This window comes from Gilbertella persicaria (genome assembly GCF_025201335.1).
Source record: "Gilbertella persicaria strain CBS 190.32 chromosome Unknown B0P05scaffold_83, whole genome shotgun sequence".
In the NCBI taxonomy this organism is placed as follows: domain Eukaryota; kingdom Fungi; phylum Mucoromycota; class Mucoromycetes; order Mucorales; family Choanephoraceae; genus Gilbertella; species Gilbertella persicaria.
The window spans coordinates 1-21782 of record NW_026252044.1 but is presented as its reverse complement, the minus strand read 5'-3'; the positions used below and the strand labels follow the sequence as shown (position 1 = coordinate 21782).

Sequence of the window (21782 nt, the reverse complement as noted above, 5' to 3'; positions counted from 1 at the left end):
GGGGCAAGCTAATAGATACATCAGATGATTATTTTCATGCAAAAACCATCTAGTTACCATAGTCTTCAGGTTGTGGTATAATGTTTGTCACTCTGTTGGTGATTGTTGCATAAAGCATACTGGCTAGTTTTGGACTAAACAAGTGATCGGTTGAAACAAGTTCGGGGAAACTTTGGCTGGCAGTCAATCCACTTCGTTTATCATGCTTTTTCAAGATCTTTCGCATGGCTGTTTGATTTAACATTTGATAATGTTTGATGGTAATCAATTCTGTATTCAGACTGATAAACTGTTCAAAGGCTGATTTGGATTCTTTTGTTTTGAGTTTCTTTAATAAATCTGCTCTGTTTAATTGTTCCAAAAACCATGTCATTTGTTTCTTGGCTCTTTCTACAGACCGAAATGTATGGTCTACTTCAGTATTTCCACGGAATATTTGTGCGTCCATATAGATGGAAAATATTTTGCGCCAATGATACATATCTGATTTTTGTGGTGCAGCCTATATTTTAAGTCAATCACAGATCTTTTGCTTTTGTCTTTTTACCACTCGAGTCATTTTATTCTCCAAAGTATAAATATCTTTTTCAAATTGTTGTGCAGTAACATCCTGTAATTCAGCAGCTTGTTCTAATTCAGTCAAGAGTAATTTAAAGAATTCATCATCTTGTTCTAATTCGACAATCAATGTCTTTGATTCGCTCTGTTCTTTTTCTGCTTGTTCTTTCGGATTTTCTCGTTCATTCAGGACCAAATTGACTAATTCTTTAACAAGTTGAGCAGTCGAGTGTCTTCTTTGTGATTTAATAGCAGGCGATTGAATACAATGATCATCTTGGTTGGCTCGGTTAGACAAGGAAAAAACATCTTTGTTATGAATGCTTCTTTTGTATTCTAGTTTGGGCTTTCGGTCTATTTGGTTGTCTTTTTCAGAGTCTAGTAAAGTAGACAGCATTTCTTGTACTCTTGGTTCATTAGGATCATAACTAAATTCGATACAAGGTTTGACATTAGGTGCTTCTCCTAAATAAATAAAAATAAGTTTTTTTTTTCTTTAAACTTTTTTTACCTATAAAATAATATTTTATCTTTGGTATTGTGTTACTTTCAGGTTCTTGTTTGATTGTAATATCGTCTTCAAGACATTCATGAAGTAAAAGAGCAGAAAGACCTCTACTTTCAATTTCTTCTGCTACTTTTGTAATCATTTTCTTTAATGCTTTATATTGAATAAGATAGGGTCTCCATTCAGAAGGAATATCTTCTGCTTCTGTTTCTAATTGTTTGCCAAACTTCATATAGATAGTGCGCAAAAAAAAAAGAGAGAAAAAAAAATAAAAGCGAAAAGAAAATAATAATAATAATAATTTACCAAACCTGACATTTTATTTGGTTCACTGGGTTCATAAATGAGCCCTTTTTACAACCAAACACTTTGGCAAAACGATTTGAGTTTATCAATGGTCCATTCACTCGAAGCTGATCGGGAGCAACATCTTTTACAAGCGACTAGAGACAAGTGAGTCAGACATCAGTCTATAGTTGACTTACTTTATGTTCTTTTGTGCTTTTGCTACACTTGAGTCGAGCAAATTGAAGATAAGCAAGTTGGTCTTGGTTCCAATGATGATTTAGACCAGGTATCGATATATTCTCAAAATGATCAATAAGAGACTCTAGCAAGACTAAACCTCCATGATCTGCTATATTATTATCCAATGTTTTGTTTCCATCTACACCATATGCTTGGTATTGAGAGACAAGGCATTGATCCGGTGTATTGTTGGACCACCATTGTCCATAGATCCCCTTGTCATTATACCTTCTTCCTAGTGTATCAAATGCGTGCTTCAGTCACACGTGGGGTCAGACGATTCGTTCATCAGATATGATTGGGCTACACTTACCATGATTTCATGACCAATCATCCACCCTATTGCTCCGACATACAAATACGAAGGACCTTCCGGATCAAAATAAGGTAATTGTAACAGTCCAGCAGGAATCATCACCTAAAATGAGATCAGCAACGTATTCAACCATCTATACTTTTACTTTGTTGAGTTCTCTATCATAAGCCATTTTGACACTATGCGCATTTACTTTCCATGCATGTCTATCAATAGGCTGTTGGAGTAATTGCCACGTTTGCTTTACTTGATGCTGATTGGATCGCATCATATTACCAAAGAAATCCGTCTTGTCCATCTGAATAGGACCCAGATAGTCGGACAATGAAATCACAGACTGCAGATCAGATGGAAACCCTATTTGGAATTCCATCGTGGCCAATTTCTGAAGGATTTCGTGTCGTGTTTGGTCATCTCCTTGAGGAATCCAGTCCAAATAAGACACACGAGACTCGAATGCTTTGACAATATGGGCCGTCATGGTTTGTATGCTTGCTTTTGATTTCAAGATCCGATCTTCATGATCCAATACAAAATAGCGACCCATCAAGATACCCAATGCACTGGCGTCTATCAAATCAATGCACACATCGCGTCTTTCTAGAGTGGCTCTGGGTTCAATACCACTTAACTTGACATCTAATGGTCGCTTCAATGCTACGAGTGGCTCGTCAAGTGCATCCAAGTATTTCCATAGTGTACGCCAAATGAAATACATTTGCAAGGTACGAGGATTTGTTGTACTGAGGACATCTTGAGTGAGGTGATCCATAAAACCAGATGTAGGGACCAGTATATGGGTCGGTACAGGCAACTGAGGTCTGTGTTGTTCTATAAACCGTGTCCATTGGATAGCAGGTGCTGCTTGTTCCAGTTGTTCCAAGGACCATGATTCAGGCTGACGCTGGACTATGGTAGTAGCCACTTTTTTTTCGAATTCAATAATACGACGAGCAGTAGCCACTGCACTCCATGACCGCCAGCCAAATTCATTTGTACTGTCTTGTTTAAACACGTAATCAAGCATGGATGTTACTACTTGCATATACACAGACATGGTATCAGGATCATCATAAAGTGCTCGATCAGGCAAACCCACTTGTCCTTGCGATAGTGATAAACTGGGCCGAGTAGGCTGATAAGGATCAGGTTCCACCTTCATTTCAAATAGAGTCCAAATGTTCCTGTCTGCCAAATAAGACAGAGCACGATGAAGTCCCTCAGCATCCACTGGATCCTGCTTTAATGGAATAAAGTCTCGAATGGCTCTAAACAGAGGATACAGTGGTTTGATATTGACTTTCTCTATCATATCTTGGTCCATACAGGCATGATAGAAATCACTTAGTTTCGTGAACAGTTGTCTGTCCAAAATACGATCTGGATCAGGCAAGTGAGGGGAAACTTTATGTAATCTGTTAAAATCGCGATTTAAGATCTGGTCAAGGCGATGCCGGATAGCATCACGGGTGATAGATGGCATATCAATGCTTGATTTAACATCGGGTATCAAATGCGTTTCCTGCCATTTATTGCCTATATAAATAGCATATCATTAGACTTCAATATAAACCCAAAAAGGGAACTTACATGTATAAGCATAAAAATCATCACAAGGATCCAATTCTCGGTCAACATCCTACAAAACGCATTTGTCATTATTCTTTTTTTTTTTCTTGTTATTTCTACCTCTAATATTTGTGCTGCAGTAATAATGCAATTTGATTCTAAACAATAAGCCTAACATACATATATTCAATAATCCCATATTGATAAAATACGCTTTCTTACTTGTTCTTTTGTATGATTATCTGGTTTGGTTGGCAAAGGAATCAATGGATCCTCATCCATTTGACTACTTCTAGCATACAGACCAACAAAAATAAATAGTAAGATAAGTAAGATAGAACTCAAAAAGAACATGAGTTTCTCTAGTGAAGTAAAATGGCCTGGTTGAAGATAAGCTGGATAACGATAGACACCACTTCCATAGTCAGTTCGAAGTCCTTCTTCTTCCTCATCTTGTTCACCAAAACTATGTTGGTCTTCGTCTGTTCTTTTCTTACGTATCAACAAGGGTTCGTTGACGTCTGTCATACTTGTGAAAAAAAGAGAAAGAGAGAAAAGAAAAGAAAAAAGGGAGGGGGAATTATTTTGTTTACAATATAGGTGCATGACATCAACATTATTTTATTCTGTTGTAGGATTCAATACAGTAGTGAAAGTGAAAGGTTCAAATTTGATACCATCACCATTATAGAATTTACCATCAAATTCAACCCACATTAAACGAAGAGCATGAAGGAAAGCAGATAGACCTTCCATACACAAAAGAATAGCAAGTGTCAATACAAACCACATAGAGAAACCAATAAAGAGACCAATGACAGCAAGTGGTCCAGTAAAACCAAACCAAATCTTGAGTGTCATGTCCCATAAGACACTGGATAATTCTGTCAAGAGAGAAAGTGTGTGAATAACAATACATGTCATTTCAATTGTAACTTACGGGCATGGGCAAGAGACAAAGCCCAAAGACGAAGATAAGAAGCAGTGTTGGAAATACAGTTAAGACAGAATTCAATGGTATGAATAGTTTGATGAATCATGACTTCACTGAATTCAAACTAAATATATTATAAGTAACATAGATACTGCTTCTATTTTATTCTTACCTCTTCTTCTTCATCATCATCTTCAGTGGTTTGAACAGCATGTTGTTCTTCATCCATAGTATCATCATTAGCCACTGTCTCATAATGATGCTTGCTGGCTTCTCGTTTAAGATAGAATGGCTTAGCAAACCACATCCAGGGCACACACACAACAGCAAGTAGAATCAAACACAACTGAACAGGGCCTTGGCCAGGATAAAGTTGTTCTTCAGGATTCACTGTACCAGGTGTCAAGAACATATAGATCAACATGTTCAAGAGATTAGGAGGAGGGTTGTGGATATGATGGCCCTCAGAATCAAGTTCCCACCAGTTTACACTCCATTTGTACATGATACAGAAAATGAGGTAACCAAAGATAGATTCCAAAAACAAGATTTGAGGCAAGAATTCAAGCCAGACAAAAGCCTTACGCTTATAATAAACATGGTTAAACACATTCAAGCAGACAGCAAATGACATATGAATCACACCAATTATGATAGCTTGCTTCATCTTGTAAGAGTTGGTAAACAACAAGAAGTTTTCAGAACCATGCCAGGCAGGATCAAGACCAAAAGGATAGACATGGCCATTGGGTAAAGATTCAACAGTCTCAGTTGAAGTATAGTTTGAAGGCATATCAAAACCAGATTGGAAGAGATTCAAGGAAAGAGAAAAGACATCGTTATAGATAGCGCCCGTAAAGACAGAGAAGAGACCCATCATTAACATCATATAACGACCACTGAAGAACATGCTAAAGATTTCACCGTTTTGTTTGGCCAAGTTCTTTTCGTTAAGGCAGAGGTAGAGAGCAATTAAGAACATGATGGCACCATGACCAATATCACCAAACATCATCGCGAAAAGGAAAGGGAAAGAAATGATGGTAAACAGACCAGGATTTACTTCACGGTAACGGGCAATACCATAGGCATCAATGATACCTTGGAAACCTTCTGTGAATTTATTGGTGCGGTGGTATGTAGGAGGTGTCTTTTTAGTCTGCAATTCAGTTAGAATGGAAGGAAGACTTGTGCCTGAAGCATCCTATAGATCATATAAGTACCATTTACAAAACGATATAAAACTTACAGTGGCATCTTTTAAGGATTGCTGAACAAGGGCAATATCATTTGTAGGACACCAGCCTTCAGCAATAAGACATTTACGATTAACATCATAATTAAACAAGTTCATAGTGTGGTATATAGCCTTTTCTTTACGAACAATGGTTGTCCAGGCTGTCACATTTTCAGAGATCTTGAGTAATTCTGAACGACGCGTTTGATTTGTGGTAGAAAGAACATTGTTCAAGTCTTCAATACGAGAAGTGACCTGCAAAAGAGAATCACGACGCTTATCCACAGAATCGTCAATTGAATACAAAGTGCCTCCCAAACTTTCAGAAATCTTTTTGATCTTGGCAATAATTTCAGTACCATGGGCAAAGATACAAAAGACATTTTTGTCGACCACACTGTCCGTGTCAGGATCGACAATAGGCTCATCAATCTCAGCAGATTTCATGTACAAGTTACCGCGAAGTGAGCGCCAGAGTACACGTTCAAATGTTTGCATTCTGGAACGAGCAATGACACCTGTAACATAGCCAAGGTGCATATGCTCAAGGTCATAATGAACTTGTTCCACGTCGTTTTCCAATAGCGGTGCAGAATCGTCTTGTTCGTCCAATGAGTTGCGAATGGTTTCCTGTCTAGACTCGGCCTATGCGCTTTGATAAGCACTCTCAATGACATAAAATTATTTCCACTTGCCTGTTCAAAAAAGGTAGAAGATTCTCTCAAGACATGACGAAGTTCTGTCAACTGAAGATAGCGACGTTGAAGGGATTCATAAGAAGAGTTCATTTGAGAAATACGACCTTCGTATTCCTTTAAATTCTCTTCGAGTTCATCGACTTCCTGAGCTGAGCGAGCACGGGAACGATAAGCAGCAGGTGTCAAAGGGCGAGCTTGTATATCGTTTTTCTGAAGTTGTGTTTGAAGGAAACCTAGTCATGAATTAGTCTCTAAACGCGTAACATTTCTTCCCCCTTTTTTGTGTGTGTGTTTCTCTTTCTAAAGATGAAACACTTATCCCGCAAATAAAAAAAAATTAAATCATAATACGCACGACATTGACGCTCCATTTCATCTAATCTTCTTATTTCTGCTACAAAAGAGCGTTGAAAAGCGTTGACTTCAGGGTTGAGCTAATATATCATGAGTATAAACACACACTTGTATTTTATATATAGCCCTACGTCTCTAAACTGCACTTTGCCAAGTTCACCTAGTTCAGCAACACAAGGTTGAGCTACTTCAGCAGGGATATATAACTGAATAAGAGACATCTCCTCCGAGCGGAAGAGTGTGCTTGGTGCCATTTTTCTTCTTTTTGTTAAATAATACAGTTAAAAAAAGAGAAAGAAGGAAAAAAAAAAGAAGACTTCAGTTGCTGTGAAGATGGAAAGTAGCGCCGTCTAAATCCATAAGCAAATCTAATACTTTCCACGTGATTCATGACGTCGGCTCTAAGAGAGAGAAAGAGAGAAAGAGAGCAGAGGAGAGAGCTAGTAGTGTGATGATCTTTTTTTTTAATTTTTTGCTTTGACAAGTTTCCGACTTTTTTTTTCTTTTTTTCTTTCTTTGTAGCTCATCTTGCAACAATAACATGATAAAAAACCTTGGCAAGTTCAAGCAGGTAACATATAAAAAGCTATTTTTTTCTTTATTTTATTTTAAATGTTTTTTTAGTGGACAGGTGAAAGGTTTGGTGGAGCCAAAGTGACACTTCAGACTGAAGACTTTCAGCAACTCGAGCAAGAAACAGAAAATAGAAGGGACGGCTACGATAATGTTGTTAACTCAGTGGAATTGGTGCAATCCTATCTTCTCAAGAAAAAGACCTCACCTGAGGACGCCAAGAATAAAATGATGCCATTCGAAGTATTAGGCACATGTCTTTATCATTATGGTACTGTGTTTCCCGACGATTCTGCATTAGGTATAATACGCCCATGTGGCTGAAATTGTGATGATTGATAAGTTGATAGGAATCGCTTTAATCAATCTCGGACAGGCAGAGACACGTATTGCAGCATTACAAGAAGCATTTGCACACGACATCAAGACAGGTTACATGACAATCTTAACCAATGGTCTTCAAGAGTACAAAGAATACGATTCACTCAGAAAGAAATTAGCGTCTCGTAGATTAGACTATGATTCTAAATTGAATCGTTTAAATAAGGCTAAAAAGGAAAAACCGGAGTTGGAACAAGAAATGCAAGCTGCAAGGATTAAATATGAAGAGACGGAGCATGATTTAATACAGAAAATGGCTTACATGCAAGAATTTGAGGTAAGTTGTCATAGTAACATACGAATCTCATTGGGCTGTTTAGAATGAACATAGAGATGCCCTTTTGGGTTTAATAGAAGCCCAATGTACATATCATACTCAAGCCAAAGAATTATTAGAGGCGATTAAAAAGACTTGGGGTCAGGGCTCGAATTCTGATCCTCATGAATTGATGAATAATGTCATGGCAAGAGCTTCTGCTGTATCTCATTTGTCTGCTATAGATGCACCGCTACCACAGCCACCATCACAACAAAGGGCCTCTATTGTTTCTAGTGCCGAAGAGATGGCTCGAGATAACAGTATAGATACCTTTTCTTCTGGTTCTGCTCATCAGGCCAAAGATGCTATCATTCCAGACCATGCTTCTGTTTCTTCTAGCAGTGCACTTACACCACCTTCAAAACAATGCAAGTAACATAAGTAAATAACAGGGTTATGCTCATTTTATTTTTCTATTAGTTTCTGAAGAATATGAAAAACACAGAAAGGCTTTATTTGACTTTACTGGACAAAACGATGATGAAATTTCCTTTAAGACGGGTGATATTATTGCAGTTGTCAACGAAATTGATAAAGGCTGGTGGTTAGGTGAAATCAATGCAAAACGTGGTATTTTCCCTGTCAATTATACTGAAGATTACATAAAAGCACCCGTCACTATTGAACCGTCGTTTACGGTTGATCAAGACGATATAGATCAACATCAGCTATCCAATCCTCGTGTTGCTCATCACAATGAAACGCCTATTCAAAATGACCCATTATCCTTAGAATCACCCGCTGCTCCTCCTCTACATACCACCAGTAGTATTCGACGCCCACCACCACCACCTACGACTGCTTCTTCTCCTGCTGTCACGACCTCTCGAACATCCAGTCTCTCAAGAAACCGTTCCAAGAGAGCCCCTCCTCCTCCTCCCCCACTGCGTGTGGCTACTTCAGAACCTCATTATATCAAACCAACATCTGTAGATGATTCTAATATTGAACAAATGATAACCCATCATGCATGTCCAGAATGTGAATGTCATGATTATATAGAAAATTTGTTTAAAAAAGGCTATTGTAATCATTGCTTTCATAAACATCTGTAAATCCTTTCTCTCTTTTGTTCATTGTTTAGCCGAAAAAGGAGATCCAAAAACATTTAATAAATACTATATGGTACAAATATAATATACACTGGCTTATTTTTTATATCTAGCAAAGACAGATTCTCGAGTACCCAGATGAGATAGATCTTGATAAGGTTTTTTGGGTGGAGGGAATGGTCCTTGAAAAATAAGCTTGATTGCATTCCTAAAGAACTTTGTATTGTGATGTTTGGCTTTTTTAGGTTGATGTTCATGCATTGTTGTTGAAGTAGATGTAGATGGGTTTGACCTTCTTGAAGGCTTATAACTAATACTTCTTCTTTGTTGTTGTTGTTGTTGTTGTTGTTGTTGCTGCACAAAAGGAGCCCGGGTGTGGTTAGTTCCCATGGTGGAACCAGGTCTGGTATAGTGATCAAGTAAAAGATGACGGTAAGGCTTTATCCATGGGTGATAAATAATCAAATCTAATGAGGCACGTATTGAATCTGGAGCTAACATACGTCGAAGAATATCTTTGGCATCTAAAACTCAAGTTAGAATCAGAAATAGTGTTTATAACCAACATACCTTCAGACAGTTCAGCTGGAATACTAAAATCACAATGTAACATTTTTTTAAACAGCTGTTGATCATTTGCAGCTGTAAATGGATATTTCCCAACCAACATTCGATACAAAAATACACCAAGCACCCAGATATCACCCAATTCACTCGAGTATTTTGTACTATTGAATAATTCGGGTGGAACGTATTGTGAATTACCCACAAACTTGTGTAATTCAGTTTTGCTATGGCGAACCATACGCATCATATCAATGTTGCCATGGACATCAAATAATAGTGTCATCTCTGTAGGTTTATCCGATTGTCCTGTTTGGAATTTGTTGGCTGCCAGCACCATTTTAGCAAATTTGCGTTTACAGAGCTCTTCATTACCCACAATATCGTGTGGCATGTATTTATCACTAGGTGTCTTTTGGACTGATTTAATCTCATTCCATGTTTGTTGTTGTTGTAGTGATGGAGAGATTGAAGATGTATTCTCGGAACTGATGATGGATGTCTCTTGTTGTGCTAAAGGACGTTCAATTGCAATTGTAGGGTCAATGCCGTTGATAGAGGAAGAGGGGGAAGGAGAAGAGTTTGCAATACGATCTTCTACATCATTTTCGCCTATTTGAGGTGACACTTTATTGGATTCTGTTGATTCGGACATGACTGTTTCACTTTCTTCGAGAATAGGACACAAGGGTTGATAGCTTCTATCTTCAGTATTTGCTCGGTGAATGGGCTATAAAACAAAAGAAGGAGGATTAGAATAAAGAAAGAAAATAAAATCAAAATAAACAGATAAATTCGGAAGTTGCAGCTCCGTTAATGTATGACATGATCAATGTATGTACATGTGTATACAACAAACGTGGCACAAACACAGACGCGTATCGTAAGCATATTTTACCTTGAGATTTTTTTTCTTATTACTGTAGTCTATGGGTATGTCTAAAGTTGTATTACTTAATGTTGAATGCTTATGATTAGTGTTGTCATTAGAATTAGAGGCGGTGGTATTATTATTATTATGAGTATGTGGTAAGGGCTGTCTATTTGCAGCGTCAATCAATTTATGGAGTGAAGTGTTTGAAGAGATGGGTGAATTTTCGGACAGGAAGAATGGGAGTGGCGGTCGATCAGGAGAAAGTGATCTCCAATCAAGCGTTGTCTGAGAGGAGGAGCTGTTGGATGATTTGTCTGATTTATTCACTTTGAATTGACGCCACCATGATTTGATATGAATCTTATTTTTAAACAGTTTGTTTATATCTGTTGCAAACAATTGAGGCATTCTTTTCTTAGATGCACCATTGAACATATCGTTGTGTATATGGAACACATATAATAGACAGATAAATAATACAAGCTATAAAGCCTTTCTTTCACTTTTTTTTGTTCTAATAAAAAAAAAAGAAGAGAGAAAGAAGTAACAGTAACAAACAAGAAAAAGAAAAGGAGGGCTGCAAAGAAACTCTGTCCTTTTTTTTTATACAATTCACATACCCGAGCAAAATTTACTAATCAAGTAATAGGTCTCTTGTTTGTACTTGATTTAATTGACACTCAAATTCTTCTTTTTGTTTTGTTACAGCAAATAATTTTCTTTATGAAAAATAAACTTTCTCCTCTCTCTTTTTTTTGTTGCCACATACAATTAATATCAGTAATTAAACATAATGGTGATACTGGCACGTTTTTTTTTGTTTCATTCTGCTTGAATAAAGACTGGATTTTACCCCTATTTTACATTGTACTACGAAATAATTCAGAATTTTGACGTGTTACCTTTATTCCTAACAAGGCGCAGATATAGAATTTGTTGACAGGATTGATTTGTCCTTATGCGCGCGCGCAAGTCCGGGTAACTATGCAGATCATGACGCTATATAAAATGTCAATAACTGGGCAATTTAATCGTTCCCTTGTGTCCATATACTTGTTTAAAAAAAAACAAATGTTGGACAAGCCGATTAAAGCTCGGAACAATGTCATATTCATACAGCCAGGCGTTCGACATTCAGTGGTTTCAATAAACTGTTGCATGTTACTCAAGAGAGTACAAATGTCATTTTGGAAAACTTACTAATTCATGTACGATAACATACATATGATGGCAATAACCCTTTTTTCAAAGCCAATTGATTGCGCCATTAAGAAAAAATGATTGGTCAATGCTTTGCCATAAAAAAAAAAGCATTTATTTTTAATTCTCATTGTGATTAGAACTAAAGGAGAGGAAAAAGTAAAAAAGACAAAGGCGTAGATGAAACAAAAGCAAAACATGGCCAGTAGGATCTATTGAGCTTAATTGCTATATCTAAAAAAGAGCTTTTTTTGCATGTGCCAATAGGCTCCGAACCCTTGTGAGTAACTTGTAAATTACAGAGAGACAAGGATTTTACAAAGCGAAACTAAAACTTTTAAAAAAATACTTAATTTAGAATCAAATAAAAGACACAGCCCTTTCTCTTTCTCGCTTTTTCTCTCTCTTTCTTCTCAACATATCAAAAATGGCAAGCAATATAAAGATAGACTCTGGTTATATGTGGCTGGGTTTTTACTTTGTTTTAAACCTTTCCTTGACACTTTACAACAAGATTATTCTTAACAATTTCAGATTTCCTTATACATTAACGGCCATTCACACTTTATGCGGAACCATAGGTTGCTATGTTCTTTATTTTATGGGAGTCTTTACACCGGCAAAGCTAGGTGATCGAGAAAACATCATCATGGTTCTGTTTTCTGTATTATACACAATCAATATAGCGATTAGCAATGTTTCTCTGTATGTATTCTTTATGCTTCTAAGCATGGGATCTTAAAATAGATTTGCTAATTGTTTTTTATATAGGAGTCTTGTCTCTGTTCCAGTAAGTGAATCAGACATTGAAAATTAAGCCTAAATGTTTTCTAGTTTCATCAAATGGTGCGCGCAATGACGCCTGTATTCACGGTGATGATTTCTATTGTCTTTCTTCAAAAATCTTATCCTGCCAAGATTTACCTATCTTTACTCCCTGTAAGTGTACATAGACAATAATTTGTATATGTTTTACTTAATCATGCATTCAAGGTGGTTCTTGGCGTAGCATTTGCTACATGTGATGAATATACCTTCACTTATATGGGATTTTTTCTTACTGTGCTAGGTGCGGTACTAGCTTCTGTAAAGACAATTGTTACCAATCGAGTTCAAGTGGGACGTCTCAAACTAAATCCTCTTGATTTACTGTTTCGCATGTCGCCACTTGCTTTCATTCAATGTATTTTCTATGCACACATCACAGGAGAATTGGATAGATTAGAAACATTCTCGGCCGAGAACATGAATTGGAGTCTAGCTTCTGGATTGTTGCTCAATGGCGCTATTGCTTTTGGCTTGAATATCGTCAGTTTTACAGCCAACAAGAAAACAAGCGCGCTCACAATGACAGTAGCAGGTAACGTTAAACAAGTCTTATCGATCGTTTTGTCCGTGATCATTTTTGATTATGCTATCAACGCAACCAATTCTTTTGGCATTGTCCTAACACTTGTGGGTGGTGCTTGGTATGGGTAAGTAGACAAGAAAAAAAAAAAGAGAGAAAAGGCTACTCACTTGCTTTTTTTGCTTGTATAGACATCTTGAATTGGGAATGAAAAAAACAAAACAAGTGTTACCTACTACTAACCTTGTGTCTCTATCTTTGGACAACAAACATGAAGAAACACTGGTTGAAAAGCCACCTCTTATCATTTCAGAAAAGCTCCAGGTTACTGCTTAGAATAAGAAACAAGAGGGAGCAACTGCATTATTATTATTATTATTATTATTATATTTTACTAAACTTGCTTTGACCACGTCTTTTTGCATAAAAAACTTGTCGAGTACAAAGTAGTACAACGTGTTACACACACTCAGCCCAGAGTTCAAGTTGTTTTATTCAGAACTTTATTTCTATTTTTAACTTGATCAAAAAATGTGATTTTTTTTATTTTACAGAATTAGTTTATTACATATTAATAGAGTGTATTGTTCAATCGGTTTTATTCAATTTGCTTTCCACCATGTTGACCAACAGAGAAGAATACTTTTCGAGCATATGGAGTGTTCTAGGTGAAGAGGAAGGGGTGGGTTGTACTATTTGGGCTATTTTATCTGCAACCCCCGTCAACTTGTTTTCAATAGTCGACAGTGCTTCTTTATTTCGGGAAGACTTCATGGATGCATATACATCTAAAACGCTGTCCAATAGAATCGCAACACCATCTAAATCAGCTAATGCATTCTCTAGCTTCGAATTGTCTTCTTCTGTTGGTGTTAGTTCTATTGAGAGATTCTTTTTGCCAATTCTTTTTCTTCTAATTCTTTCTTGTTTGGTAGAGACTCTTCCTTCTCTGTTGTCAATTCTTTTTCTTCTAATTCTTTCTTGTCTGTTAGAGGCGCTTCCTTCTCTTTAGGTATTTCTTTAAACATGTTGCTCTTCAATGGTACAACATTCTTTTCTACAGCACCAACTGGAGTGGTATCAATGACAAGTTTTTCGTCGGGTACATGTGCTTTTGATGTCTTCTGTTGTTTTGGTTGCGACTCTTGAAAGGAAGTAATGATTTGATCCAACAGAGGTTTTTGTAATTCATTTCCGTCTATAACAGATTTTGTGTTTCCAAGAGAAGAAAGGAATCGAGCTGTAAGACTCTGTCTTTTAGTTGCTTTTTCTAGCTTCTTTTGAATCTCTTTAAATGCAGGATTGTTGGGAGACATGGGTAATTCAGGTATAGACTCGTCTTGAATATCGGGAGGAGAAGAAGGTGTAATCATCATGTCCATCGAATGTCTGTTATTGTCAACAAGACCACTTCGACGGCGATTACTATTGGCCACAGAGCTTGTTGTCCTGCTGATAGAAATTGAAACACGGGGAGGCTCTCTGGCGACAATGTCTCGATTAATAGCATCGTCTACGTTTTCTTCACTTGAGCCATCCTCTTCTTCATCTGCTTTGATGATATTAGCGTCATTATCTGATACAGGCGTAATTCTTCCATCTTCTTCTTCATCGTCACATGTAGAAGGTGCTAAATGCATCGAAACTTCAAATGGTTTGATTATTTTGTCTTGTTCCGGAGTGAATATAATCTCTTCCTCTTCTTCCTCGTCTTCGTCCTCATCTTCCTCTTCCTCGTCTTCTTCATCTCGAACAGTTTCTATATCTGCATCATTATCTGAACCTTCTTCTATTGAGAAGTTAGAATTTTCTGAAAGCATGACTACATCATTTTCACCTTCAACTACAAATGCCTTTGGACTTTTGGACACTGATGTATGTGAATCATTATCATGCATGCCTGCCTCTACTTGAGGATCGCTTACTCTTCTGTTATTCATGAATGTTGGTTGACTATTCTTTCGGTTTAATGTAGAAGGATCTCTTTGTAATTGCTTAGCAGCTGAGGTGAGTGAAGTAGGCGATTTTTTTAACTCGTGTTCTTTTCGTAAAGCGTCTCTTGACATAGCACGACGCAATACGGGATTCACTCTTCCACTGTTCAGCAATGTATTGCTATTCCCTGTTAAAGCTAATGCTTGCTGTTGTTGTAATGGATTACGAGCCGAAGCCATGCCAACCGGTGGCATAGCTTGACTCATTGTTCTCTCCCTACCACCATTTGTAGGAAGTCCATTATAAAGTCTATCTAGTTTTGCAATGCGTTCGTATGGTGACTTTCTTCCATTGTTGGGCGTATCTTGTGCAGGACCATTAATGATTCTAGGTTCTTTTCTTACAAGCGATGGTCTGCTTGTTCGGTTATTATTATTATTGGGCGAAGAAGGACCTGGCGATGTAGAGTTATCGTTGGATTGTGTTTGTACTTGCAACTGATTGTTGTCACCATTATTTCGACGATTAGAAGAAGCTGCAATCTTCTTGTATAGATCGTCGTATTTTTGTTCTGCAGGCGACATGGTCGAAAAGGTTTTTCGTTCTCCTTGTCGAATCATCTGAGAGATGCTGGCTGTGGGTCTTATAGATGTCACTGTGGATACACGTCGAAGTCGTTTGTTGTTTTGCTGTAACCCTAACGCAAATGCTTTTCTTTCGTCTAAGTCGCCAAGGTTGTCTTCTTCCACTGCGCGCTGTCTCATCTTTAGATCACGATCACTTGCTCGGGCTGTCATTTTGGCGACTATTTCTTGTCCTACTTTCCATACAAAAACAGTACCGTCAGAACAAGTGCTGATGACTCGAAGTCCATTCTCTTCTACATTAGTTCGAATGAACTTAACGGAGGTAATAAGTTCTGAATGAGCACACACTTTTTCAATACAAGAACTGTTGGTCAAATCAAACAGACGTATGCAGCGATCTGACCCACTTGTCACTGCATAAGTACCAGAAAATGGGTCGAGATCAATGTTAATCAAGCTTCCGCCTGAGTTTTCAGATGATTTTCCAATCTCGTCCGATGTTTCTGGCTTACAGATCCTGAATGGTTTACCAGATTCAACACTAAGCACATAAAGTTTACGTTCTCCTGTAACAGTAGCAATATATCTACCACTGACATCCAAAGCCATATCAAACACTGTGCTTCTTCCAGAGTAATTGTGATAAGTAGAGAATGGACGAGGTGTAGAATCATGAAAAGGTGTGACGGGGTGTGTTCTGTTTCGAAAGATAATGCCTTTATCAGCACCACAGCTGATAAGTCGACTAGCATCTTTAGAGAACTTCACAGATGTAATGGAAGATGAATGATCGTCAAGACTTTGAACAAGCTGAAATTTGGATTTAACATCGAATATATGAAGGAGTCGATCTCGACTTGCAGTGGCTATCAAACTCGGTGCCTCTGTATTTCATGGTTAATCATCATACCAGACGTTTTTTAATTTACCTTTATCTGCTGATGTTGCCAAGTCAATAGACAAGATTTCTGAATCATGGGCTTCTTGGTATGTCAACATTTCCCAAGTGTTCATATCATGTACTCGCAAATTCCCATTACGGTCACCACTTGCCATCATTTGGCTATCTGGACTCATCTTTAAGGATCGTATGCCAAAGTCAGGGCACTGATCTTCATTAAATTCTAAGGGAAATCTAATTAAATTGGACTCTGGCTATCTAGAACATACCAAAGTCGCTCCTTAATTTTGCAAATTCGGCAGCATCAGGATCAACATAGAGCATTTTGACAAGTTCTCGGGAATAAATATTACGGCGATTTAAACCAACTGCTGTACTACTACTAGGCGACATGATAGCATTACCGAATTGCTGCTGTGGTTGCTGTGGTTGGGGAGGAGGAGATAAGGGAGATGTTGAAGTGGATAGGGTGGTATGAATAGGGTTATCGAGATTCCAGATACGAATGGTTCCATCTCCTGAAAAAGTTGCGAATGAATTGGGAGGAATAGCATTGTCCTCCTTTTCAACATTAGGGCAGGGCTAAGGAAGAATGAATGATTTTGCTTACAAGACACTTAATTACTTACTTCTATACCCCATACACAGTCACTGTGGAAAATAAAACTTCTATACTTGCCAATCTTCTTTAAATCACGAATATCCCAAACATAAAAACTGCGATCTGAATAAACACATGTAACTCGATAAGCATTTTCATCATAGACCATAGCTACTGCATCCGGATAAAATGTCGAATCAGCTGAACGAATCATGTCAGGTGAAGTGATCAAAGTGATATCAGTGCCTAAAGGATGGGGTTTGGGCAGAATACCCATATACTTTAATGTTCCTGGCTCGAACAAGCTATCGTAAAGAAATATAAGGAAACAATGTATTTAGTTATACTATACTCTACCGAATAACGCCTTCTGAACAAGTACAGATCACATAATTAGAAGAGACGGCAATAGAATAAGCATTTTTAACCTATAAAATAATGAGAAAAAAGGAATCATTCAATAAATACTTACTTGAAGATCCACCCATTTTTCAATCACTCTCCCTTCTTTGAATATGCACAATATACCAGTGTCAGTGATAAAATAGGTGTGATTAATGTTGCTATTCCGATCGCAGGCCACATCAACAAAGTTGGCATCACGTAATACGCCTAGTATGCCTGATCTACCATCTAATACTTGAGTTTCTCTTGAAGCCAAATTGCCCTAGTAACAAGAAATTAGAGAGATTAATGACAAGCAAATTTACTTTTTTCGGTATTCGACCGCGAGCATCCAGGTACCAAAATTTGACATGTCTCAGACCTGCTGTAACGAAATAAGAGCCATCTTTTGCAAATGATACAGCATTTACTCGGCTGGTCACTTTATTTCCAGCCAATTTAGTGCCTTTTTTCCAATCCCAAACATAAAGATAGCCATCATGCTACAAAAAAAGCGCAGATTAGATTTTCATGCATATTTGCCCATAACTTACTTGAAATCCAACAGAGACCAAGTATCTCATATTAGGTGAAAACGATAGTGCAAGTACACCAAATTTGTGAGATCTGAATTCTCGAAGCAATTTTTTTTCCTTGACATCCCAAATCAAAATTCGAGGTTGATGTCCCATCTATATTAAATTCTATAAATACATTTTATGTGTATCGAAAGATCGTGTTACTTCTCCAGCAGCCAAGTAATTCCCATCAGGTGAAAATGCCAGACAGCTAATAGGTTTTGCACGGTTGCCTGCAGATGTTGCTTTCTTTTCATCATTCGGATTATTTTGAGTGGACGAGACGAGATCATTGTTTAGTAAATTGTTGGTAGTACCTCCAAGAGGGGTTATCATCATGGGTGCTGAAGAAGGTTGACCATTCATATTTGACATATTGTTTAGATTGGTATTGCCATTGGTATTACTGGACTGTGTGACAGCTGGTGGGTATAATAAAGCAATCTGTTTGTTACGTTTATGGTTGTAAATAACAACTACAGCGCCTGCTGCATAGGCTATCAAATCATTTGCTGTATCTAGGATGTTAGAACAAGTCGATGTAAGACCCAGAATACGCTCTAATTTTAGCTTGTAATTTTATTAGCTTATGATTTATAACAATCTGTATTACTTTAGGAGCAGTTTTCAAGGTCTCTTTTGTCTTCCTTCTTAGTCCGTTATTCATATTTGGAGCATAGTTTAGCTGATGAGAAAGTAGATTGGTAGACTGAGAAGGTGGAGGGACGTTTCCAGAGTTAACTGGAAACTTTTCTTCCATACTAACAATAATTTAATAAAAAGAAAAACAAATAATTAAACACTCATTTTGTTGTTTGCACGCACATACATTACTTTTTTTCCACTGAGATGTGTGCTTCAGAAGCAGTCACTGCATAGCCTCAACCCCTCTTACTCTCTTTTTGTGCTTGTGCTACGTTTTTGAACTTGCATGATTATTGTTTAAATTTTATAGAGAATGCTTCTCTTTTTCAGGGGAAACTTTTCTTTTGAAGGTAATTCCATACAAACTGCACTAAAAAGAATAGAAATCAAGTCGTAACATGCATTAGAGAAGTAAAAGATCGGTTCTTAAGACCGATTTGTCAAACCTGTATTGCTTTCAAGGAATGATGATGCAGTGTATTTTATAAAAATGGACTTGAAGCCCCTTCTTACAAAAAATGCGAAATGGTAAATCAGAGTAGCTTTTTTCATTTTTGGACATCCAAAATTTGTTCAGACAATCTTTCTTTAGACATGCAATGCTTCAAATCATTGTGAACATGAAGAAAAATTAGCATTAAAAACGACAATGTCTTAAGTAAATTTAATTTCCGTTGTTTTGACTTCTTTTGTATTTGTGGAACAATAACAAAACTATGAGCATGTTCAAAAGTTGCAATCGATTATGTTTGATCCTCAACAGCTTTTGTATTGTAGCAGTTTCGTTGTTACATATCCATCAAAATTTATGTTAGTAGAACAAAAGACACTAGAAGTAAAACGACCAGGTTAAGCTCTTGGGTAATAGGTTGTTCCTATACCAACAATTTCTAAAAAAAAAAAAAGCCGAGAAACCACCAATAGACTGTTGTTAGTAATCGCTAAGATTGGCCTCAAAAACCATTTCTGTAAGAGTTTAAACTGTATTCACCAATGCTTCTCATTAAGTGTTGTTAGATAAGTTTCAAAGACGTTTTGTCACCAAAACTGAACTGAAAGAGATTCGCCCAACAAACATCAAGTCTCTTTCAAAATTATCTGAAGAGATGGGTGAAACACTGAAAAAGTACGCTATTGAAGGAATGGCACTTGTTGAAATTTATCAGTTTGCTCGTAAAATCAAAGTACATCTAATAAATGAAGTTGATAAAAGTTGGATAAAAGTATCAAGTCGGTATACGGATTGTTTTTCAAGCATAGTGAGTTGATAGTTGAGGACTTCTTAAAAGCCGACTTCTTGATATCCAGGAGTTTGATTACAAGTTACAAAAGGTCAGAGCTGTTAAGACTTCTTTTATAGTAGAATCTATCACCGCGACAAAGACGAGTATTGTCATATCAATGATTACTGAATAAGGCACATTTAATAAGAGAATATCATGTTGAATACATGAATGTCTTGAGTGTTTACATGGTTAAGGTAGTATCATATAGCAAGCGAAAGCCTTTTTATTTAGGAGACAAAAAAGAAAAGACGCGTTATCAATTATTTTAAATACTAGTATATATACTTTATTGAATAAAAAGATAAAAAAGAAACTGATACTTTAGCCAAATACTGTGAGTATTTGTTTCCAGGAACTAGGACGAGGACCTAAACCAGTTCAATTGAGTTCCCAAAAAGATGGTGCGCGTACGCACAAAGCTCCCCAAATCCCAACTATAGTATTCACACTATCAAAAAAAAAAAATGGAATGCCTATCATTTTCAATAGATGATCCGCTCAAACGAATGAATGGACGAACACTATATATAAAAAGCCATTACTCTGTCCGATAGTCGACCCTAAATGAATAGAGCTTGCCACGAATAGACAGATACCCCTTCAAAAGTGAAGCTTAACTTTAGAAAGACTACTCTAGCCATTAGACTAAAATAAGCCCCTCTAAAGGGCATTCACAAAAGAAAAGGCGAATGACTATCAATCCCAGTAACCTTCACTACCGCTTTCTAGCACTATCACAGTAGCAAACGACCAAGACTGCTGCAATACCCTAATAGCCACACACACAAAGAAATGAGACTACCAAGATACCACGAATAGGGTTAAACTTATTACTATCCGATAGGTTCCCCTCCCTCCCCACAAGTGAGAAGAAGGTGCCAAGAAAAGATAGTAGCCTTCCAGCGTTGGGAATATTTGGACTTGGACTGCCAGTGCGCATAACTAAGATGGAATACCACCTCGGACAGGACCATAAGCTAACCCTCTACACGCGTCTGTTTTACTCTCTATCAAATTCGGCAAAGACCCGTTTAGTGAAAAAAAGGCAGACTATCTTGACAGAGAATGCACTTGTACCCAGGTGGTAAATCCCCCCTCAAGTACGTTTGGTACAGTATCCTGAAAGGACAGAAAACAAACACGCTGCAAAGAAAGCAAAGAAAAAAAGGGTGGGAACCTGTTTTTATATTCTGATAAGTTCCCTGACCATTATTCAGACTCAGTTATACTCAGTTAACTTTCTAAACCCCTGTTTTAAGGGCTTATTGAGGGCTTTAGAGGTATAGAGACTACATGATCGAATACAGAAACATATAATCTATGTTCTCCTAGTGTATTGAGTTGACACAGTAATAACAGCACTATTTTATATAGCAATCTTTTTTCATATAGCTGCATAATCATGGATTTTGTTTGCCGCCAAGGCTTACAAAGTAGCAGTATCAGACACATACAGCTGTACCTGGATCCACCAATACAGTTTGAGCTATTGGCAAACAGAAAAAGAATGCTGATCAAATTAGAGTGTGAATCTGGTGCCCCAGATAAAAAGGAAATGGCATTTAAAATAGACAATCCTCCTTTTGTATGGTATTCATCATTTGCAATATCCAAAGCTACTCGCTTTGGCCTCAAAAATAGCATGTGTTATAATATAGTTTGTTCGTGTGTATCTTATACGTCAAAAAATACTACAAAGAGTACCCCTCTAATAGTCAGTATCCACTGAAATGGGCCTCCTTTGTACTGATTACAGTGTGCAATCAACTTTGAATGCAGATCTGAGAGGAATGCTCAAATCAAGTCGTCTTTATCATCTTAGTAGACTCGTTTTTTTCTATCAGAAGCACTA

General features: G+C 37.3%; 9 protein-coding genes across 9 annotated transcripts; 2 read left to right on the top strand and 7 right to left on the bottom strand.

Moving 5' to 3' along the window:
• Positions 1 to 49: 49 nt before the first annotated feature.
• On the bottom strand, positions 50 to 955 carry B0P05DRAFT_582319 (SPX domain-containing protein; the record flags this gene model as incomplete). The annotated part of the gene is made up of 2 exons (XM_051582169.1): positions 50 to 502; positions 548 to 955. 2 exons carry the CDS (start codon positions 953 to 955, stop codon positions 50 to 52), a joined length of 861 nt encoding a protein of 286 aa, XP_051429207.1.
• A 415-nt stretch (positions 956 to 1370) lies between these two features.
• On the bottom strand, positions 1371 to 4045 carry B0P05DRAFT_565796 (uncharacterized protein). The gene is made up of 6 exons (XM_051580992.1): positions 3702 to 4045; positions 3600 to 3650; positions 3501 to 3549; positions 2056 to 3446; positions 1908 to 2012; positions 1371 to 1848 (listed from the first exon to the last, which is right to left on the bottom strand). Exons 1-6 carry the CDS (start codon positions 4005 to 4007, stop codon positions 1537 to 1539), a joined length of 2214 nt encoding a protein of 737 aa, XP_051429206.1. The 5' UTR covers positions 4008 to 4045; the 3' UTR covers positions 1371 to 1536.
• Positions 4046 to 4100: 55 nt separating this feature from the next.
• Positions 4101 to 6956, bottom strand: B0P05DRAFT_481567 (V-type ATPase, V0 complex, 116kDa subunit family; the record flags this gene model as incomplete). The annotated part of the gene is made up of 7 exons (XM_051575186.1): positions 4101 to 4363; positions 4420 to 4537; positions 4622 to 5617; positions 5663 to 6284; positions 6326 to 6581; positions 6704 to 6782; positions 6834 to 6956. 7 exons carry the CDS (start codon positions 6954 to 6956, stop codon positions 4101 to 4103), a joined length of 2457 nt encoding a protein of 818 aa, XP_051429205.1.
• A 203-nt stretch (positions 6957 to 7159) lies between these two features.
• On the top strand, positions 7160 to 9105 carry B0P05DRAFT_565785 (uncharacterized protein). Its single transcript, XM_051580991.1, has 5 exons — positions 7160 to 7273; positions 7327 to 7576; positions 7626 to 7933; positions 7977 to 8343; positions 8396 to 9105. The coding sequence occupies exons 1-5, from the start codon at positions 7244 to 7246 to the stop codon at positions 9028 to 9030; spliced, it is 1590 nt and encodes a 529-aa protein (XP_051429204.1). The 5' UTR covers positions 7160 to 7243; the 3' UTR covers positions 9031 to 9105.
• Positions 9106 to 9676: 571 nt separating this feature from the next.
• On the bottom strand, positions 9677 to 9931 carry B0P05DRAFT_454544 (uncharacterized protein; the record flags this gene model as incomplete). Its single annotated transcript, XM_051573925.1, has 1 exon — positions 9677 to 9931. A coding segment is annotated over one exon (255 nt), but the record flags the coding sequence as incomplete, so codon positions are not given.
• Positions 9932 to 10333: 402 nt separating this feature from the next.
• B0P05DRAFT_360901 (uncharacterized protein) lies at positions 10334 to 11143 on the bottom strand. The gene has a single exon (XM_051573619.1). The coding sequence runs from the start codon at positions 10898 to 10900 to the stop codon at positions 10421 to 10423; it is 480 nt and encodes a 159-aa protein (XP_051429202.1). The 5' UTR covers positions 10901 to 11143; the 3' UTR covers positions 10334 to 10420.
• Positions 11144 to 11447: 304 nt separating this feature from the next.
• On the bottom strand, positions 11448 to 11886 carry B0P05DRAFT_565777 (uncharacterized protein). Its single transcript, XM_051580990.1, has 2 exons — positions 11666 to 11886; positions 11448 to 11616 (listed from the first exon to the last, which is right to left on the bottom strand). Exons 1-2 carry the CDS (start codon positions 11863 to 11865, stop codon positions 11577 to 11579), a joined length of 240 nt encoding a protein of 79 aa, XP_051429201.1. The 5' UTR covers positions 11866 to 11886; the 3' UTR covers positions 11448 to 11576.
• Positions 11887 to 12029: 143 nt separating this feature from the next.
• On the top strand, positions 12030 to 13444 carry B0P05DRAFT_565776 (triose-phosphate transporter family-domain-containing protein). The gene is made up of 5 exons (XM_051580989.1): positions 12030 to 12370; positions 12437 to 12455; positions 12500 to 12604; positions 12659 to 13140; positions 13205 to 13444. The coding sequence occupies exons 1-5, from the start codon at positions 12093 to 12095 to the stop codon at positions 13347 to 13349; spliced, it is 1029 nt and encodes a 342-aa protein (XP_051429200.1). The 5' UTR covers positions 12030 to 12092; the 3' UTR covers positions 13350 to 13444.
• An 88-nt stretch (positions 13445 to 13532) lies between these two features.
• B0P05DRAFT_642271 (uncharacterized protein) lies at positions 13533 to 18792 on the bottom strand. The gene is made up of 10 exons (XM_051583800.1): positions 18613 to 18792; positions 18165 to 18569; positions 17976 to 18113; positions 17748 to 17924; positions 17510 to 17704; positions 17395 to 17465; positions 17066 to 17342; positions 16706 to 17018; positions 16465 to 16659; positions 13533 to 16419 (listed from the first exon to the last, which is right to left on the bottom strand). The coding sequence occupies exons 1-10, from the start codon at positions 18757 to 18759 to the stop codon at positions 13892 to 13894; spliced, it is 4446 nt and encodes a 1481-aa protein (XP_051429199.1). The 5' UTR covers positions 18760 to 18792; the 3' UTR covers positions 13533 to 13891.
• Between the last annotated feature and the right edge of the window lie 2990 nt (positions 18793 to 21782).

Bases quoted from the DNA above. Each gene is read 5' to 3' on its own strand.
- B0P05DRAFT_565776 (XM_051580989.1), top strand. From the start codon at position 12,093: ATGGCAAGCAATATAAAGATAGACTCTGGTTATATGTGGCTGGGTTTT. The intron at 12,605-12,658 runs GTAAGTGTACAT...CATGCATTCAAG, and splicing joins TTTACCTATCTTTACTCCCT to GTGGTTCTTGGCGTAGCATT. The intron at 13,141-13,204 runs GTAAGTAGACAA...TTGCTTGTATAG, and splicing joins GTGGGTGGTGCTTGGTATGG to ACATCTTGAATTGGGAATGA.
- B0P05DRAFT_565796 (XM_051580992.1), bottom strand. From the start codon at position 4,007: ATGACAGACGTCAACGAACCCTTGTTGATACGTAAGAAAAGAACAGAC. The intron at 3,651-3,701 runs GTAAGAAAGCGT...TATGTATGTTAG, and splicing joins ATAATCATACAAAAGAACAA to GCTTATTGTTTAGAATCAAA. The intron at 2,013-2,055 runs GTAAAAGTATAG...ATCTCATTTTAG, and splicing joins ATGATAGAGAACTCAACAAA to GTGATGATTCCTGCTGGACT.
- B0P05DRAFT_642271 (XM_051583800.1), bottom strand. From the start codon at position 18,759: ATGGAAGAAAAGTTTCCAGTTAACTCTGGAAACGTCCCTCCACCTTCT. The intron at 18,570-18,612 runs GTAATACAGATT...TAAAATTACAAG, and splicing joins CCTTGAAAACTGCTCCTAAA to CTAAAATTAGAGCGTATTCT. The intron at 16,660-16,705 runs GTATGTTCTAGA...GATTTCCCTTAG, and splicing joins AAAATTAAGGAGCGACTTTG to AATTTAATGAAGATCAGTGC.
- B0P05DRAFT_360901 (XM_051573619.1), bottom strand. From the start codon at position 10,900: ATGTTCAATGGTGCATCTAAGAAAAGAATGCCTCAATTGTTTGCAACA.
- B0P05DRAFT_565785 (XM_051580991.1), top strand. From the start codon at position 7,244: ATGATAAAAAACCTTGGCAAGTTCAAGCAG. The intron at 7,274-7,326 runs GTAACATATAAA...ATGTTTTTTTAG, and splicing joins ACCTTGGCAAGTTCAAGCAG to TGGACAGGTGAAAGGTTTGG. The intron at 7,934-7,976 runs GTAAGTTGTCAT...TGGGCTGTTTAG, and splicing joins CTTACATGCAAGAATTTGAG to AATGAACATAGAGATGCCCT.
- B0P05DRAFT_565777 (XM_051580990.1), bottom strand. From the start codon at position 11,865: ATGTTTTGCTTTTGTTTCATCTACGCCTTTGTCTTTTTTACTTTTTCC. The intron at 11,617-11,665 runs GTAAGTTTTCCA...AACATGCAACAG, and splicing joins ATGTTATCGTACATGAATTA to TTTATTGAAACCACTGAATG.